Here is a 20,438-nt window from a genome sequence, read left to right on the forward strand (position 1 = left end):
TGCGATCAAAACCAAAGATCAAAGATCAAAAAAAAAAGACCAAATTTTGGGTTTAGTCCGTGTTGTGACGCAACGGTACAAGATTAAAATTTCGTCAGGCGGACTTTAAAAGTCCGTCCCATTTTTTTTTCATTAGGCGGACCTTAAAAGTCCGCCCATTTATATTCCATCAGGCGGACTTTAAAAGTCCGCCCGTTTTTTATAAAATTCCATCAGGCGGACTTTAAAAGTCCGCCCATTTTTTAAAAATTCCATCAGGCGGACTTTAAAAGTCCGCCCATTCTTTTTCTTTTTTATTTAATTTCAATTTTCATCGGGCGTAATTTAAATCTCCGCCCGTTAACAAGCGTACTTTAAATTTACGCCCAGCAACAAGCGTACTTTAAATTTACGCCCGACAATATTAGAATTTGGGATTTGGTCGCGACCATATTTGGTCTGGAATTTGATCTTTGGTCCAAATTTGATCTTTGGTCCAAATTTGATCTTTACTCCGTCCCACTGTGTTAGGATCTCATCCCATAAATTTTGTTATACTCGCCCACTGTGGATGCTCTAAGGTCCCAATCTTTTATTTTTGGAATATTTTGATTTTCAGTCCCACTAAAGTGATCAAAGTTGCTTTTAGGTCCTAGAAAATTTCAAATTAGAGTTTAGGTTCCAGGATCAAAATTGTTTACAAAATCCGGTTAAATATTAAAAATGACCTATTTAATATAATGCTTTAATTTATTTATTAACTTTTCCATTGAAGCATCCGTTATAGAAGGGAGTCGGATAACCAGGCGATCTAGTGTTCTTGGCTGAAAAGTAGATTTTGAGATCATCATCTTCTCTGTTAATATTTCTCTTGTCTTCATAGCCGTCTTTGAATTAAATGCATCTCCAACAAGAAATATACCATCATCAGCATCAACTCTGTGAAAGTATCTCCTCGAAATTTATTTGGGATGATTATTTATTTTTTATCTACCAGTTGCATTATGATGATAGTACTCACCATAATAATAACCATTACAGAGAAGAAGTTTGGATTCACCTGCTTAAACTCCTGTTTAAATGATTCATCCTCCAATATAAACGTTTAATGGTGATGGTTAGGGTGTTAGCGATTGTCTGATGGAGAATGATGGGGAGGAGTTTGTTTTGGTTTTGGGTTAGTGTAGATGCGAAAGTTGGTACCAATTTGTTTCAGATTTGGATTGAAAAAATAGGTACTTTCAGATCTGGATTGTAAGAATCTTGAGACTGTAAAAATAGGTAGGCTGAGGTGCTAATTTTATTGATTACTGTTGATGAATGACTATGTATTAACGAATTTTTCTAGATTACCCAATAGAAATTTGCAGTTTGAAAAGCGTATAAAGAGAACCAAACAAACATCAAAGAGACCTCTTCATGCACCTCCAGTTACGCAAGTCAAGTGTTTGTTAAAAGTCTACAACCAAGTTTACTCGATCACCAATTCATTAGATGCGCCTCAGAAGATTAAATCAAACCGTTAGATGCGATTTGCTAGATTTTTAGTCACAAGTGCGACACACGTGCTAACGGTAACTGACGACGTTAACTACATTGAATATTAATTAAAACTACAATTTATTTGGGGAAATACGGGTTATTCCAAAACCCCCTCCAAATATACTAGTTAGTCCCAATGTAGTTAATATCGGATATCGGTTCATCTCGGCTGGGACCGATACACTAGTACGATTTTATATCGGGGATATTATCGTTGAAATATCGGTATAATATCGGTTCTAGATTTAGAGACTATAATTTTATAGTAAACATTTTCTCCACACATTTTCGGATAAGATATAATAGATAACATCAATTTTATCAAAAAAACAAAAGAGTAACTTTAGTAACTTGCTTCGAGAGCTACATGCACCTCTACTACCACCTGGAAGACTTTCTTCGCCAAAATTAACCTTAAACTTTATAGAAAACGACCAATACCGTCTCATATCGGAAAATGTAGGAAAATTTCGTGTCGACCGATACGGCCGATATTTGACCGAAACGGCCGATATTCGACCGATACGGCCGATATTATTGGGCGAATATCGTATCCCCGATATCTTTCTTATCGTATCGTTCTGGGCCGATATCCGAAATATCCCCGATATATCGGCCGATACGGCCGATATTGACTACATTGGTTAGTCCTAATCCATTCAACTAGGTATAAGTTAGTCATAACCCATTCAACTAGGTACAAATTAGTCATTTTTTATGGAAAGTTACTTAAATAACCTTCCTAGTTTATAATGTAGTCTAAATATTTGCAAGTTAGTCCAAAGTAACCATGATGTTTTCACCAGTCTTAAATAATATAAGAAAATAAAATAAAATAGATTTATCTTTCGAACCGTTAGTCCAAAATTAACAAACTTTATATATTCGGAAAGCTCTTTCCGTGAGCTACAAAAAGAGTACTCATATGACTATATAATTCTCATTTTTAAAAAAAACTTAGTTTACATTGGCGTACAAACATGTACACAGCTACAAAAATCCAGAAAATCCATAGACAATGAAATATGTAGTTAAGAGCATGTCTTTCCATTCCATTACTAACTTGATTATATCTAGGGAATGCAAAAATCCAGAAAACCCAAAAAAATACCCATATGACAATATCATAACCAAAAGCATGTCTTTCCATTCCTTGCTAACTTGATTGTAGTCGCTGCCAATCGCCTATGAGATATTTCAATATTGTAGGCATACCTCTTTGAAGAAAATACATCAAAATTTAAACAAGTGTGAGTAGATGGTTCCACAACAACAAATTAACAAGAATGTTGCTCCGCAACATAACACAAATACAGTAGATGGAAACTAGAAATGTTTACACTACTGGGCAATGAATTGTTGGTGGGAACCATTTAGACGAGGACACAAGAGACACCTGTACCAGGTCCAAATCTTTCCATCTCGTTCACCTTGTAAGAGAAACTTCTGTACAACCCTTCCTTGCATCAAAAAATGTTTTTATCCCACTACTTTCTCCTTTCCATTGAAATCACCTTCTTGGATTTTATTACAAGCTTTTGGAGGTAACTTTTCAAAGAAAACAAGACGAAGAACATCAAGACCAACCGATGTGATGACAAAATCATGTTAAACATAAAACACTCAATGGAATATTCAGTTCACAAAACAAAATATTCAACCTAGGAATCAATACACGCACTCATTAAAAATCAACAGGTATATATAATTATGTGCACATTCACGATCAACGTGTGTACAATTAGGTAGACATTAAGAATCAACTTGTATACAACTATATACACATGTTCAACAGGTGTACAGTCATGTACACATTAAGAATAAACTTGTGTACAAATATATACACATGTTATACACATGTATAACCAAAAGAGGTATACACAAATGATCCTATCTTTCCATGTCCCCCTCAACCATCAATCAACCAAACAAACATGAATATAATAGCACGAATGAAATCAACTGTAGAATACTAGTAACACAAACTAATCCCTGGATAACTAAATGTTACTTCATTTATGGGGCGCCACCTACTTCAAATACATATGATAAACAGCCACAGTAATTAATTGGGATAAAATGAACACCATGGAGGAATGGTTGCAAGGAACCTCAGAGAGCGTACCTCTGGATCGTCCAAAAGGAATGGTGACAGAGTCCCAATCTGTGAAGTCCATGACCATCTCATTATAGATCTCCAATCCATAAACTTATAGTACAAAAATCCTCATCTTGAGTCTGAGTATTTACAAAACCAACAGACTTCAATTAAATGCACATCAACGTACACACGTCGAGTTTAAAAAAATAAATGCGTTCTAACTTATATACATAACGTCTATGTGAATCCTTTGACGGGGCAAAAAACTAACATGTCGAGTTTAAAATAATAAAAGCATTCTAACTTATTTACGTTACGTCTATGTGAGTTCCTGGACGGGGCAGAAAATTCTATACTAGTGTTTTCATCCAATGAATCTACATGACCAATAATAGGCTTGAACGAAGAAAGCACAACATTGTTCACACTCTGAATTGGATCTATAAAGGGTGAACACAGGACATAATCAATGTCAAGCCACATACTGCCAGCAACAATACGAAATTATGTGAACAATGATGATGAACATGTGTACAATTATGTACACATTAACTAACAGGTGTACAACAATGTGCACGTTAACAAATAACGGGTATACAACTATATACACACTAACAACAATGTGCAAGTATCGATACACTTTACCGTTTTGAGCTTATGATCCCAAAATTTAATACATAAAACCAAAAAAATTGAGTCAAAGCTGCATCAGGGTATAATATTATATACCATTAATTCAGAATGTGTATATAGTTGTACACACTGACAATCAACAGGTGTATAACTATGTACACATTAACAATGTACATATACAACTATGTACACATTTACAATCAACATGTGTATAATTTTGTACACATTAAAAATTAGATATGCGTAACTATGTGGACGTTAGCAAAAAAAAAACATGAATGCTTTGATAATCTTTAGAACAGAAGGTTAAATTACTAAAATGTTTCATGCATTCATTTCATTATAAATGAATGTTTTATAGATGAACTATAGAACAAAAGTCTAAATTACTAAAATGTTTTGTGCACTTGTTTCATTACAATAAACAAGCTAGATGGAAAGTTGTACGCAAAAAACATGGAAACAAAAGGCTAACCATGTATCACCTTGTTTCAGAATCCTAGCGTATTTAACAGTTGCATTTTATGCACTGCTGAAACTTCTAAATAAAAACATTTTCCAAAACTAAAACAAGTGGTTAGAAGGAGTTGGCATACCTAATCCTACGAAATGTCTGATTCAGGAGTCCTAGCGGTTCCATGTACCCATTGATCAGTTTTCTGCATGACAGCCAAAAAATTTCATCCGCTATCTACACACTAAAAAACACATTACTTTGTTAGAAAATGTATGGCTTCAAAATGGTAAATAGATATTTGATGACGGTAAAATGAGCAAACCAGCAGCAATTCATAGAACTCGTGCTCGCAAGGTATAAATTTTACTACTCTTAACAAACAAGAAGTAGCACATATAAAAAATCTTAATTCTCCAAGAGACTAAATTTGGACCAGATACAAGCATAGTTAAAATTAGCATGCCAAATCAAATAATTTAAATTTGAATTATTGCTCACCCAATAGTGTATTTTGATTCCACCACCTTCCGTGCCTGAATGTCCCAAGATTTTGGCTAGTAATAATTTAAGAATTTCAGGGGAATTATAATTGCAGTTATATGAAAAGGTAATTTACTTACATTGCTGGTAGTAAGTTGCATGAAATGAGCTTATATCAGTCTCTATAGTGATACAAGAACTTAACATGTTTTGGATCGCGTGGATGTGAAGGGGGGTAATTCAAAAGACACATTTCCGATACATATGAGAAGAATAATAGAAATAAAGGACGTAGTGATTTCAAATCTTAAGACACTACATTAATAACTCTTCCCGGCTAAAGATAAAGGATAGTGTGATATCAAAATCTTGAATACCAACTATTTTAATTGGAAAACGCAAATTGGAGTGTGAGCATCAACAACATGCGCGCACCACCAGTATAACGGAGTCCGATTGGTACCTGGTGGATGCAAAGAAAAAAAATCATAAACTATAAGATTAAGATGGAATGGTATATTAGAATGACCAATATTCAGTTTCCCAAGAGATTGGCTACATGGAAATATAATTAGTTTTCATCAGCATCCACAGTGGTACGACCATAACCAAAGATTAAAGACAAAAAAGAAGACCAAATTTGAGCTTAGTTCCTCGTGTGGTGTAGTGGGGGAGAGTAAATTTGGTCGCGCGAAGATATAATGTTCATGTGATCGTGGAGCGTTGATAAAGATTACGTCCGAAATAGCGCGTTAATAAAGATCACGCCTGGATGTGGAGCGTTTTTATAATATGCGCCCCATGGGGCGCATGTAAAGTCACCGCCCGGAGATGGGCGTTTGTATAATGAACGCCCCATGGGGCGTACATAAAATCACCGCTGTGTGTGTATAATCTTCATGGGGAGAACACTTAGAAAAACATCATCATATGTACATCAGTTTCTTATCTGATCAGGCTGGCTTGCTCACTGTTTAGGGTTTGTTTCTGACGTTTGTTTGTAAAGGATTTTGTCTGTGAAACAAGAAGAAAATGTTTTTATCTCTTCCGTAAAACAAGCTTCTCTGGTATCACCGTCTTGCATGCTTTGTTTCTTGCTTGACATATAATTAACACGTGCATGTTCACATGACCATCTTGGGTACTTCATGAGTAGTTGATTCACGCTGCATATTCGCTCTGTAGCTTTGCATATTGCTTCAAGCCCAAATATAGACGTATTGTGTGGCAAGACTGCATGTATAATTGGTAAGAACTTGATAATGTTCTTACCAATTATGAGTGCATGTATAATTGGTAAGAACATTATCAGCGCCTGCCATCAGGCGAACACTTATATCACCGTTTGATTCCAGGCGTAAACTTTATCAACGCCTGGCATCATGCGCAAACTTTATCACCGTCCCATTCAGGCGTAAACTTTATCACCGCCTGGAGTCAGGCGTTAACTTCGCAAACTCCCCATCGGACATACATTTAATCAACGTCCCATACAAGCGAAGTTTATATGCCCGCCTGTTCGTTGGACGAATTCTTTACGAACGCGCGATGAGAAGCGGAGATTATATCAACGCCCGTTGTGAAACGGAGATTATATCAATGCTCGACTATATTTGGGTTTGGTCTTGGTCGGCGATCAAGTTTAGTCTGGGCTTTAGTCGTTGATCAAAATTTGATCGATAGTACGTCCAACTACGTCTGTCCACTAGGCCAAATATTTGGGTTTAGTCGTCCAGCCTCACATCAGTTACTCTAAGAGGGGATAAAAACCCTCACAGCCTTGTCCTATCCTTCACGATGTAAGACGATATTTTACAGCTAAAGTACGTTAACAACAGATTGTACACGCAACTTCTAAATTTGCTTATTTCCTTCTATGCACATCATAAATATCGAATTTACAAACGTACTGCAAATTGTTAGTACTATAAGAAGTCCTGTATTTGATATTTCTGACGGAAAGGGGCTCTTCCCATAACAAAAACTGCTTAATTTCAAATCGTCCAATCTAATCCGGCTTCTTAAGATTATAAATAACAGGTTGAATCAATCCCATTAACCAATTCTGAAGAACAACTCTATAGAATTTCCACTAATTTTCCAATTCTCAAGACCAACGCTAATAATTGAGGCCAACTAGTTGGTTGTCCGACATCTATTTTCGACTCAATTTTCTCTCAAGATGTCCATAATTTATCAACAACAAGTTCTACAAAGAAAAATAATAGACTAAAACACCAATAATTTTATTTTTTTTACAAATGTGCACCCGGTTGTACACCCTAATTATTTACAAAAGCACATATTATAAGGATCCTTAAGCTCGTCAACGCTATTAGACTAGTCAAGAAACGATTTAGATGATAATGACTCTTTTAGTTAATATATATTTTAATTAATAGAAACTAATGATCCAAATATAAAACTAGTAGCATTGGATAGATCTCGAAAAATTATGCGTAATAGACTAATCGAACGTGTCATTCGGATACCGGACGAAGAAGGTTTTATCAGTTTAGTTAGAAGAGCAAAATCATTATTTTTGCGTCCGACCGCCTTGGCTGCCCTTATCCGTTTTTGGGCGCCTCAGTTATTTTCTTGGTCTTATCCCTTTACGTGTTGAAGAGAAAATGATCTCTTATTTTCTTCTCTTTCTTCTTCTTCTTCTTCTTCTTCTTCTTCTCTATTCCTCTTCTTCTCCTCTCTGTCGATCTCAGTTCAGAAGAACTGAGTTATTCAGTGTGATTTTTCCTAGAAAATTAGTAAGCTCGATGAATCGAAGAAGATGAAGCTAGAACTGAAATTTTTAAGCTTCAGGATAAGAAGAAGGCGACGTAAATCTTGAATTGAAGTTAGGGTTTCTGAAGTTAGGGCTCGTATAGAACTGATGATGATATAGTGTCGTTGATGGATGAAGAACTAAGGGGTTGATATTGATTTGACTAGGTGAAGCTGTTGTGTTGAAGAATCAAATAGAAAAGGTAAATCATAGTTTTAATTTAGGTTCTTAATTTACTGAAATTTCTGTATGAAGTTGTTATATTTTGGTTAATTGTTGATAGGTTAGTTTTATTTGAAGTAGAGATAGATGTGTGAGATTCAATTTGAGTTCCCAAGGAAGTAGAGTCTTAAATTAGAGTTTTGGTAAATTGAGGATGAAGTTGGGTTTTTCCGTTAGTTTGAGCTACATGAAGAAGAGTTAGATGTTGTTGGAGGTTGGGGTCAGAAGAGGATGTTGATGAAAGTAAAGTTTGTAATGAGTTTCAGTGTAGACAATGGTTGTGGTGTTGTTGAATTGTATTGGTGATAAACTGAGACAGTTGCAGGTGTAATTGTAAGTTATAGTGGGAGTGGTCTTAGCTGAAATGGCAGTGGTACTGGTTGTGTTTGTTTCTGGTGGTGATGTTTGCATCTGAAGTTGTAGGTGGTGCAGGTTTGGTTAAGTACAGAGTATTGTGAATGGTGGTGGAGATGAAGATAATCTTAATTGGTTGCTGGTGTAGTTTAGATTAGTTTTGAACTACATAGGATTCTGAAGTTACTTATGTGCAGGGGTTAATAGAGTTTGAGTAATGTTGAACTGGTGGAGGCAGAGAGGAACTGGAAGTGGTGAACTGTGTTGCAAGTGGAGACAGTTGTAATAGACCTATAGATCCTAGGATGTGATCTCCCGTAATCAACCGAATCTCGGGATCAATAACAAGAGTTTCATAATTGAGTATGAAAACTGTAACAGGATGTTGATCTCCATTCGGATTTGGATATGTATGTAATAGACCTAGATAAACATGATACTTCTTATCGCAATTTAGATCTCTATCTGCGTGTAACTTTTCAGTTGAGTAACTAACAGCTTCACCATCTAGATTTCCTAACGAAACCATCACCTTTCACACATATCTCCTTCTTTACTACAGTAGTTTTTACCAGCGGTTTGCCGCCAACTAACGACACTGAAAGATGGTGATGGTTTCGTTAGGAAATCTAGACGGTGAAGCTGTTAGTTACTTAACTGGAGAGTTACACACAAATAAAGATCTAAATCGCGATATGAAATATCATGTTTATCTAGTTCTATTATGTACATATCCAAATCCGAATGGAGATCAACATCTTGTTACAGTTTTCATACTCGATTATGAAACTCTTGTTATTGATCCCAAGATTCGGTTGATTACGGGAGATCACATCCTAGAATGTATAGGTTATATACGTGAGGAAAAGGCTCTTATAAAAGAGGATTATTTGCTTAATCTGTCAGAATTTAAAAAATATATTAGTGATGATGCAGCTCCCAGGGATTCGGGACTTGACGTTATTGAATCCGGACTAGTTAACCGGCAAGAGGCTTTTCAGATCAACAGAGTTAGGACTTCAAGTTATAAGGTATACCATTATCTTTTATTTTTGATGCAATCATGGCTATTGTACTACTTGGAAATGGTGCTTTAACACACTAGAGAACATAGAGCCACAGAGGTGATGTTAGTGGATAGTCTAGGAATATTAAGTTGATATACTTGAATATTTGTTTGACCTTAGTTTGATTTATCAAAATAAGATAGTACATCAGTACTACGTCAGTGGCGACCTAGATGACGGTCATTCCACTATCATAATAATCTGGTACTGTGGTGTTTGTTTCATAAGCACGGTAAAGAGCATTGAGTGCAAGCTCAAATTTTGTAACCGTGCGAACTATGGTGTTTGTGTCGATAAAACTGAAGTGAAGAATGAGATAAACCAAACATAATAACCGGGTATAAGAATTTACACGTTTCCGGATAACGGAACTAAACCTAACGGAAATACAGGGTTCCACTACCGTTACGTTAATAATGGATTATCCGTTAGCATAAGCGGATGGAACCCAATTGACGGAATCTTGTACTAGACTAAAGTGAAGACTATACTAACACTCCTAACATGAAATCAAACTAGCAGATAAGGTAATGGTTATATATTTTCCATTAACCAGGAAAGGAAATGAATTTCCCGATTTAGTTTGTTATCTATGTATAATTAGTCCATTTAGACCTTCCATAGTGCCATTATTAGCAACTAGTTTGATCTACAAGTCTTAAATTTTTTAAATGTGGTTTTGATGTTCAAAAGCATGCACAGTTATAGATACTATAGGTAATTGTGGTGTATCAGACCTTAGTAGTAAGCACTATTGTACGCAATGTTATACTTTCTCTTCGTCCTGACAGCACGCTTTTGTGGTTCTTTGTCTCCGGTCATATGTGTTAGAGTAATGTTCCTTCACAATTTTCTCTTGCAGGCTGTGTTAATGGGTACTTGCAGTGTGTTGTTTACGAGAGGATCCCTTCGACAATTCTCACTTACCAAGCTTCTGATGATCCAGTGTACAGTGGTGACAGGTCTGTTGTTGAATTTACGAGCCAAGAAGAAGCTTTTGTAAAATTTATTGCAAACTATGTTGACGATGCATCCATACAGGGATAACCGGAAAAGTGTCATGTTTTAAGTTTTGTATTTAACTTATTGTCACATGACGAATTATGATGTTGACTTACTATTATACTTAAAAATCTTGAACATTATATTCAACAGCATTAAGGCACCATCTATTAACATGCAATGCCACTAAATCATGATATGCAGCGTTCCCCCAATGCACACATAACCTCTGAATATGAATGTTTTTTCGGCGACAAATCAGTACCACGTCTACGAACTTTATAAAACTATGTTTTTTGTCATCCGAAAACAAACTCTATTTGAAATTTAGAGAAGGGAGAGATTTCCTTATGTGACTGTGAATTGAATCTAATCAAGTGATGCTTTGTGTTGCCCTCTATAACATGCTATTTCTGTTCGAGAATTTAGTGGTTGTGGCTCTAATTTGGCATATGCTTTATGTGACTGTGATTGGAATCTGTTTACTTTGGCATTAGCTAATGGCTGTGAATTCAGCTTATGGAGTTTGGCATCTCCTTGGCTATTGCACAACAATTAGGAAATGACAGTATTGCTGCCAACGATTTATGGCTGTTAACAATGGGTTTTGTGCTATGAAATATCGGTATTTTGCCTATTATTTAGTATTCCACAATAAAAACAATGGATACGGAGGTCCATGTGCAGTCTGCAATTAGAGTGGTGGTGACGATATTTGGATGGTCATGGAATAAAATGACTACTATGGTCGATATTTGGAAAGAGTTGCAATGACTTGGTGGCATAGAGTGTCATGCTGGTGGTGAGTAGTGAATTAGATGATATTGGACTGGTGGTGATGGATGCCATCGTAGGGGTGTAAATTGGGCCGGGCCTGGAAGCCCGGCCTAATTATTAAATGGGACGGGACAGGGCGGATACTAACTTCACTTACCCATCAAATTAAAAAGGCCGGGCGGGCTGGGTTATGCTACAAAATAAACTACCCATGACCTGTCCAAGCATGTTAAATAATTTGGGCTAGGGCGGGTAAGGTCGGTCGGGCCTTGAACATACAGTAATATTTTTAAATTAAAAAAATAAATGCAACAAATTTTAATCACTATTTAATACCTAAATAAATAAATACTTCAAGACAGAATGATGTTCAATATCCAAATAATAGTCTAAATCAAAATCAAAGCAATAAAATTTAAAAGAAAATGTTTCATAGTGATTCAAAAAATTGATATGCATGCCTCTGTCTTCTTCTACTTGTGTGGTTGTCCATGCAACTTTATTCTCAAAATGCTAAAGGAAAGAGCTTCAAGCCATTCACCTGCTGTACAAAAAGATAAAGATTAACATTAGCAAACAAGAACAAAAACAAAGTGAAACAAGTGTAATGTTTGACATAAAGTTGCATATCAAAAGGTAAGGTCTGACATAAAGTGTAATAATCAAATAACATTAGGTCTGATATACAAAACAAAATATTACTGCAGAACTATCAAAACACGCAGTCAATTCAAACCAACATCAAAATAGAAGTATATAACTAAAAAAAATGGATATAAAGAGATGTGTTTACCTTGGGAAAGCAGTTACCACTAGATTAAATGGCCAACAGTTCAACTTCATCTACTGGTGTAATGTCGTCATTCAAAGGATCAAAAGGCTTATAAATTTCTTTCATCTCAGCCTTCCACCAGTCTTTCAGAATGACTTAACACTCCAACATATCCGGGGTTAAATTGCTCCGATAATCACCTAATATACGTTTTCCAGAAGAGAAGGCAGACTCCGAGGCAACTGTAAATGCTTGCAATACAAGAAAGCACTGGATACCTCTTTTCATTGTTTTTCCACCAATCTAGGACATCAAAATCTTCCAAATCAGTCAAAGCAGGTTCAGGCTCCGCATAATATCTATTTAGTTCTTCCGACGACGTCGCGAGAGGGTCCCTTTTCTGCAATCTGCGAGCTGCCCAAAATCCACCTCCGGATGATGTGGAAGAGCCTTCAGATAAAGATCCAGAATGTATTTGACCCACAGATGCCCCTACAGTACCCATGGAAGTTGAAGGAACATTGGAACTAATGTTTACCTGTTTATCATGCAAAATATTGGAGTACTTCGCGAACAGACTTCTCAGTTTGGCATCCATTAACCTACTTTGGTCGCCGTTACACCAGATTGAGTATGCATAAGTACCAAAACAATCTTCAATATCAGAAAGAGTACTTTCCACGCCTTTAAGATTAAGACGAGGATCCAAAATAGACCCTAATCCAAATAATATCGGAGTGGTGTCCCAATACTTAAATAACTTTGCCTCCATGGCAACAATAGTTTCTTTAAAAAATGGGTAATCTTTGTGAATCTTGAAGACCATACCAATCTCATACAAATATTGAAGAACTGAATTACTAGTCACATACTGAACACCAGAAAAAACGTTAGTGGCATCATAAAAAGGCTTCAAAAATGCACATAACAATTTAGCGTGTTCCCAATCAGCATCGATAATAGCATGAGCATATGCCAGATCATTGAGAAAGGCCGACAACACTTGCTGGTAAGGAATTGCATCTTGTAACATAAGATATGTGGAGTTCCACCTATGTTTTATATCAAGCTGCAATTTCTTAGGGTTCATACCCATGTGAGCACACAATAATCAAATCTGAATACACCTTGTACCAGACATAAAAATATGTTTCCAGCTACTCTTCATGTGATCAAGCATATCGGTGAAACCCTTAACTTTTAAACCATCCTGGAAAACCAAGTTTAGAATATGGCAACAACATCTAACATGAAACAAATCTCCCTTAGATGGAAGGTTAGGCAATAACTTTTTCAATCTTTCAACCGAGACTGTGTTGGCACTAGCATTATCCATAGCTAAGGAAAATAATTTTTCTGAGATACCCCTATCATTAACAAGTTTTCGAAAAATGAAATCAGCTATATTTTCACCGGCATGAGATGTATCAGTTAAAGCATAAGTTATGATTCGTTTCTGCATCATCCAATTTCTATCTATGAAGTGAGCAGTAATTCCCAAGTAGCTCAATCTCTGTTTTGAAAGCCATATATCATATGTTAGCGAAATTGTACCAGGAATCTCAAGGAGCATATTCTTCAACTGTTGCTTTCCCTCTTGATAACACTTGTATAAATCAGTTCTTAAAGTATTACGAGAAAACTTAACAAAACCGGGGTGAAAACCCTCATTGACGCACCACTGGAAAATAGGATCTTCAACAAATTGAAAAGGGAGCTCCCTTAAGATAATTAACTTGAGGATATTTCTCCTAGCCCTAGCTTGATTAAATTTAAAGGTGGTTAATTTACCTTGACCATTTAGAACTAGTGTGGTATGTGAATTTGTGATCTTGCGTCTCTTCAAACAGCTATTTGTATGCTTCTTAGGTGGGAGGTTCCTGCATTGCCACCTGATTTTTTCTTTTCGTCACAGTGTTTGCAAACAACCCACTTTATAGTCATCCCAGGATTTTCTGGATCGGCCTCTTCTACTTGATCAAAATCAGCCCAGACATCAGATGTTAGCTTTCTTTTTGGCTTTGTGGCATTTGCTTATTTTCGAGTTGGAGTTCCGTTAACATCAGAATTGTTGATAATCTCAGATTCTGCTTGTGAAGGATTTTCGCCTCCTTGACTAAGATCCATTGTGAAAATTCCTGTGTAGGATATCATCAAATGAATGATTCATACATGTATATAAGAATGATTAAGTTCACTCATCGAACTAGCATACTGTAATAAAGGTCACTGCTCGCTTATAAAGCATGTTAGTACTCTAGTTCCAAATAAACAATCCTAGAGGTGCATAACTCCCATCACTATTTCAATGAACTAACCATCTAAATGAGCATAAAGTAAGACATGAAAGAAAAAAATACCAAAAACACAAACAAGCTAACTAAAGTTATTTAAATTGATTATTATCTGAATGGGACATTCATTCCTTCCACTTACATGCTGGGTATCTAATGATTCAAAACAAAATTGGATTTTAACAACTAACATCTTAATTAAGCATTAAAAGAGTCTAATTTCATTTACAAATTCGAAATATCTCAATCCATTTCGTTCACACCCATGAACAATCTATCAATTATTAAAATATACATCAAAAAATCTGTAATCATTTTAATCAACAAAACCAAAACTAAAATACCAATCAGCAACAAAAATGGCCAAATCAATTGAAACAAATGAATACCCAACTTAGTACTATCACTCACCAACACATGCATCGGACAAAAGTAATGTATAATCATTTGAAACGATCAAAAGCAAAACCAAAAGATCAATTCAACAACAAAAATGGAAAAATCAATTGAAACAAATGAATACCCAACTTAGTACTATCACTCACCAACACATGCATCAGACAAAAGTAATGTATAATCATTTGAAACGATCAAAAGCAAAACCAAAAGATCAATTCAACAACAAAAATGGAAAAATCAATTGAAACAAAAACAGAAAACAAGTGAAAATGAAACCACTGTAACACATACCTTAGGCTTAGTCGCCCAGCAGTAACTTCAAAATCAAGCTCCCATTGGCGGTTCTTCCAAACCCTTATATAGAAAATGAATACGAGAACAAGATAACTTAGATTGTAACCTAATTTAACAAAAATAATACAAATTTGCCTATAATTATTCCAAGATTGGATCATCTTTCAAGAAGAAACCCTATCTTTTTCACTATAATTAGCGAAATGAATTATATGCAGAAAAATATTCGGGAGAGATTGATGCATATCGAGTATATTATAAAATGGAATGAAAGAGGAAAAAGAGGTCGGGTAACGGGTAGATTAAATGGGAAAACAGGCTGGATAATTTTGACGGGCAAACGGGATGGGTAACTTTGACGGGCTAACGGGTCGGGGAAAGGGCCGGGAAAGACTTTTTAACTCATGGCCTTTACCCGTTCTGTTATTTAACTGGGATAGGCCGGGCTAGCCTGTAAAGGGCCACGAGCAACCATGGGCTGCCATGGTACATGGCGGTTGGTACTGGGCCATTGGCTGCCGGGCGAAATTTACACCCTTATGCCAGCATATGGTGATGTCAAGGTTGCGGTGAACTAGTGACAGTAGAAGCTGCTGCTGATGGCGAATCAGTGATGGGTTTTCCGTTGTACAGGAATTTCTGGTGATGTTCGAGCCAAATTACAACATTACCGCGTATATTCGAATTTCAAGTTTAAATTGTATGCATTGTAGATTTTTATATGTATCTGAATCTCAGATCTGAAGTATGCGTATTTCAAATGTTGTGTATCTCATCTTATCGGAAGGAGTTGATCTTAATGGAATTTGTAAATTTTTTAAGGGTGCAATGGGAAATAGAAGATATTGAATGCATTCAAAATAGTGGTAAAGCAAATATAAATTAAAGAAACACTACATAGTGGCTTTTATATAGAGATAGAGTTTTACCTCTATGTAGAACCCTCTACTAATATAGAGGAAAAAACAAGCACGATGTTAGTTTAAGAGAGATGTCTATTTTGTTGCAGTAGTTGCATTGGTTGCCAGTCCAATAATAGCTATACAGCCTTTGATCAGAGAAGAGATGGGGAGTATGGTACTTGTTGTTGCAGCAAAAATCCTTAAAGATATTTTGGTTTAGAATGAGAGTCTTGTGATTGATAATAACGCCAATTTCATTGTCTATATGGCGAAGTATTGTTAGGTGACGACCGTACCGTTGCTGTGCTTATGTGAAAATTAATATGTTAAAATAGAGCCGTTTAGAGATAGTCGTTTGGGGCCTTGACCAGAGTTGATTCCCTGAATCATTGACTCGGTGAAATTGTAGTTTTCATACCGATACAGGTTCAAGGTCTTTTTTTATAGATAAAAGAGGAAAAGACCTCAAACTGCTGATGTCTTAAACTCGAATGTAAATTACTGTCGATTAAGTTTGGAATGATTGAAGATATAGAAAATTGGTCCCAAGACCTTTCCAAATTACAATCCATGCAATACTTCGCCAGATTGACTGCTAAGAAGTTTTCCCTGTCAGTTGTAGTGCTCCATGTGCCAATTTTCAAAAAGTTCCCTTCCATCGTGATTCAGTGTGAAGCGAGCCTCAATTTTCTCTGCATAAGTACTTTTTTTTGATTGATCAAAGAGATTTATATTAAAATCCCATAAGCCGTGTGCAGGAAATTACCACTAGAGATGAGAAAAAACTCAAAAACAAAAGTACAACAAAGTTGGAACTAAAGACTACAAACATATAGACACAAAGAAGATCAACAGTAGAAGACTAAACTTGTATTTACTGCACAACCAATTCATAAACAGGTTCATTGTACTTACTGCACAACATATATTAGTTAATTTGTACTGATTCATAAATTTCGTGTGTCTGTTGAATTGCCTGAATGCATTAATCAATACACTGCATTGCGTGTAGCTGTTTGATTTCATGTATTTCTACCATTAGGTTGTACTAGTTTATATACGGAAATATGGTAAACACAATTGTCAATTGTCGTTAATATCATCATAATCAACTTGTAGCATTAAGTATTTAGAAAGAAAAAGAAAACTGTAATTTCCATGGGCTCTCATATTCTTTAACTTGTTCTAATTTTGCTTTAGGGTAAAAGTAAAACACGTTAACTTCACCCATCAAACCAATAAAGAACACCATGCCTCGAACAAGATTATCTTTTTTTTTTATGCTCTTCAAATAGAAAAAAAACATGAACGACAACAATTTCACTGCAACAACCCAAAACACGATAACCACGTTACAAAATATAAACAACTAGACTGGTCCCACCACAATATCCACAATCAGATTAATCTTCATATCAACCTTCGATGTTCCGTAATATATCAAAACCACACACTAAGAAAAGTAAGCAGAGTTGTTAACGGAGAGAGTCCACTTAACTTGACCACTTTCACACATATCTCCTTCTTTACTACAGTAGTTTTTACCAGTGGTTTGTCGCTAACTAACGACACTGAAAGATGGTGATGGTTTCGTTAGGAAATATAGACGGTGAAGCTGTTAGTTACTCAACTGGAGAGTTACACGCAGATAGAGATCTAAATCGTGATAGGAAATATCATGTTTATCGAGGTCTATTACATACAGATCCAAATCCGAATGGAGATAAAAATCCTGTTACAATTTTCATACTCGATTATGAAACTCTTGTTATTGATCCCAAGATTCGATTGATTACGGGAGATCATATCCTAGGATCTATAGGTTATATACGTGAGGAAAAGGCTCTTATAAAAGAGGATTATTTGCTTAATTTGTCAGAATTTAAAAAATATATTAGTGATGATGCAGCTCTCAGGGATTCGGGACTTGACGTTATTGAATCCGGACTAGTTAGCCAGCAAGAGGCTTTTCAGATCAACGGAAGATCAACAGAGTTAGGACTTCAAGTTATAAGGTATACTATTATCTTTTATTTTTGATGCAATCATGGATATTGTACTACTTAGAAATAGTGCTTTAACACACTAGAGAACATAGAGCCACAGAGGTGACACTAGTCCAGAAGGAGCTAAAAATAACAAGTGAAGTCTGTTATAAAACATGATTTCTCACGGTTTTCATCTGTTATTCGAACCGTTATTTATTTGGTGTGACCCTTTATAAATGACAAATAGAGAACGTCATTAAGAATGACGAATAAAATTTGTGACTTAGTCTAGGAATATTAAGTTGATATACTTGAATATTTGTGAGACCTTAGTTTGATTTCTCAAAATGTGATAATACATCTGTTAGAACACTTGCCGAATTATGCCTGCACAACAAATAAAATCAAACACGAAACAAATAACGTTATGGCTGAGTCGCGGACTAGGTCGCTTTCTTTAAGACGTTTCGCGGCTCTGCCCAAGATTGTGCAAGCAGTTCATCATTTTCGCGTCGTCCCCAGGATAAAACAGCCGAGATCAATCTCATACACAATCACTCTTGCACGGTGAGAGGATGTGAAACTTCTACACTTCATTCTTGCTCAGAATCTCTAATAGAAAACAAATGATGCTCACACATCGTTTTCTTTCACAAAAAGTATTTCTTTTGAAAACACACCATAAAGAAAAACTCTACTCTCTAAAAAAAAAAAGTTTTTCCAACCAAAATCTCATTTTATATTAATTTTTTTTTACACAATTTAATCAAATATAATTATGTTGTGGTTAACACCATTAACTCCACAATATGAAACTCTCAAAGTTATAATGGTGTAGTTAACACCATTAAAAGCAGAAATATGAAACGGTCAAATTAATTTTACCAAAAATTAATTTCTTTTAATAAGACTAAATTCCAACTTCAAAAAATAACATATTAATTGGGAATAAATTTATGTTTTAAAAATATATTCCCAACAACATCAGTACTATGTCAGTGGCGACCTAGATGACGGTCATTTTTACAGTCTTTTTTCTTATTTGTTAATGGGTTGATGATCTGAAAGTGAAGTAAGATTCTGCGAAGCATAAGAAGCTGCTAGTTGTTTGTTTTCCTATGTTTATACACCTTGCTGAGCTGCACTTTTATGTTTGTTTTTCTTCAGTGAAGTAACTGCCGGCATAAATCCATGTCTGGAGGACGGTTACCTCAGTGCAGTTGGTCTTTCCCCCTGGAAGATAGATGTCCAGATTGTTTATCAGAAAATGTTAAGGTTAAAGCTGATTGTAATGGAAGTAAAGCGTGTTTCTATTACTCATGATGCTCTCAGAAGAAAATATTGGAGATTTATCGACTTCACCCTCCTAAGGGACCACAAAAATGTACAGGATGTGGTAAGTACATCAATGGAAGATCTTCACACTGTGCTAGAGAATCATGAAAACCTTCCACAATATGCTCCCTACGCACAAGAGGATTGGACCCGCCAAATCAATAAACAACGAGAACTATTTCAGTTCAAGGTTACGACAATCCTAAACCGTAAGGCCATGCGGGCAGCTGTAAAGACTGTAAGATTTTTGGATGACTTAAATGAGATCAATATTGAGTTATTTGGTGAGTCATTTTTTGATGAAGAGGGTACGGTTGAATGTCAATTTCTAAATCTAATAAACATGATTTCCATTGGTGGAGGTAATCGTAATTGGCTCAATCGAATTCGTGAACATTCCCCGGCTGTTGCATCTTTGAATGTTGATGGAGTCTACTATAGGAAATATAATGAGTATGAATAAAGACAACCAGTTTACCTTATTCGGTTTATTCACCACAAATATGTGTTGGAAAAATACAGTTTTACGTAAATAAAATTAATAATAAAAACGGTTTTTCCAAAAATAAAAAACACCGTCCAAATTTATCTCTTAGTTTTTTACGGGATAAGTTTATCTTATATTTTTTGGATTTGGGTTAGGGTTTTATAAAAAAAAAAACCATTTTTTTATTGCGGATATAGTGAGAAAACTTCTTCTTCTTCTATGTTTTTGAAACAAGGGTTTAAGTAAGTTTCATGTGTTTTCCGCTGCCAAGTTCTAGATAGAATATGGTTTGAGTATGCTCTTCAAACTTTATTGAAATTGTTGTATCTTAGAGGCTGATGTCCAGTAGGGCTACAACATCATCCTTTTTTGGAGTGTAGCAGGGCATTCTTGTCTTAAGGAAAACATGTTGAACATGCGCCTCAATCCACCATTACAAGTTTCTTCTTTCTATGGTGTTTAGCAGGATGTTCAAGATATCAACAGATGACTAAGGAGAAGACACAAAAAATCAGATAAGTGCCTCTTATATTATTTAGTTGTTTGATCAATTTTAATTGTTATTCCCCAACAA

The 20,438-nt window shown here is 35.6% G+C and overlaps 2 protein-coding genes across 2 annotated transcripts; one reads left to right on the forward strand and one right to left on the reverse strand.

Moving 5' to 3' along the window:
* Window positions 1-7,844: 7,844 nt before the first annotated feature.
* Window positions 7,845-10,797, forward strand: LOC113322631. The gene is made up of 2 exons (XM_026570760.1): window positions 7,845-9,578; window positions 10,477-10,797. Exons 1-2 carry the CDS (start codon window positions 9,153-9,155, stop codon window positions 10,615-10,617), a joined length of 567 nt encoding a protein of 188 aa, XP_026426545.1. The 5' UTR covers window positions 7,845-9,152; the 3' UTR covers window positions 10,618-10,797.
* Window positions 10,798-11,777: 980 nt separating this feature from the next.
* Window positions 11,778-15,334, reverse strand: LOC113320148 (zinc finger BED domain-containing protein DAYSLEEPER-like). Its single transcript, XM_026568087.1, has 3 exons — window positions 15,150-15,334; window positions 12,187-14,303; window positions 11,778-11,937 (listed from the first exon to the last, which is right to left on the reverse strand). The coding sequence occupies exon 2, from the start codon at window positions 13,259-13,261 to the stop codon at window positions 12,362-12,364; it is 900 nt and encodes a 299-aa protein (XP_026423872.1). The 5' UTR covers window positions 13,262-14,303; window positions 15,150-15,334; the 3' UTR covers window positions 11,778-11,937; window positions 12,187-12,361.
* Window positions 15,335-20,438: the final 5,104 nt, after the last annotated feature.

The sequence above is a fragment of the Papaver somniferum genome, chromosome 11 (genome assembly GCF_003573695.1).
Source record: "Papaver somniferum cultivar HN1 chromosome 11, ASM357369v1, whole genome shotgun sequence".
Classification (NCBI taxonomy): Eukaryota; Viridiplantae; Streptophyta; class Magnoliopsida; order Ranunculales; family Papaveraceae; genus Papaver; species Papaver somniferum.

Bases quoted from the DNA above. Each gene is read 5' to 3' on its own strand.
- LOC113322631 (XM_026570760.1), top strand. From the start codon at position 9,153: ATGGTGATGGTTTCGTTAGGAAATCTAGACGGTGAAGCTGTTAGTTAC. The intron at 9,579-10,476 runs GTATACCATTAT...TTTCTCTTGCAG, and splicing joins TTAGGACTTCAAGTTATAAG to GCTGTGTTAATGGGTACTTG.
- LOC113320148 (XM_026568087.1), bottom strand. From the start codon at position 13,261: ATGGGTATGAACCCTAAGAAATTGCAGCTTGATATAAAACATAGGTGG.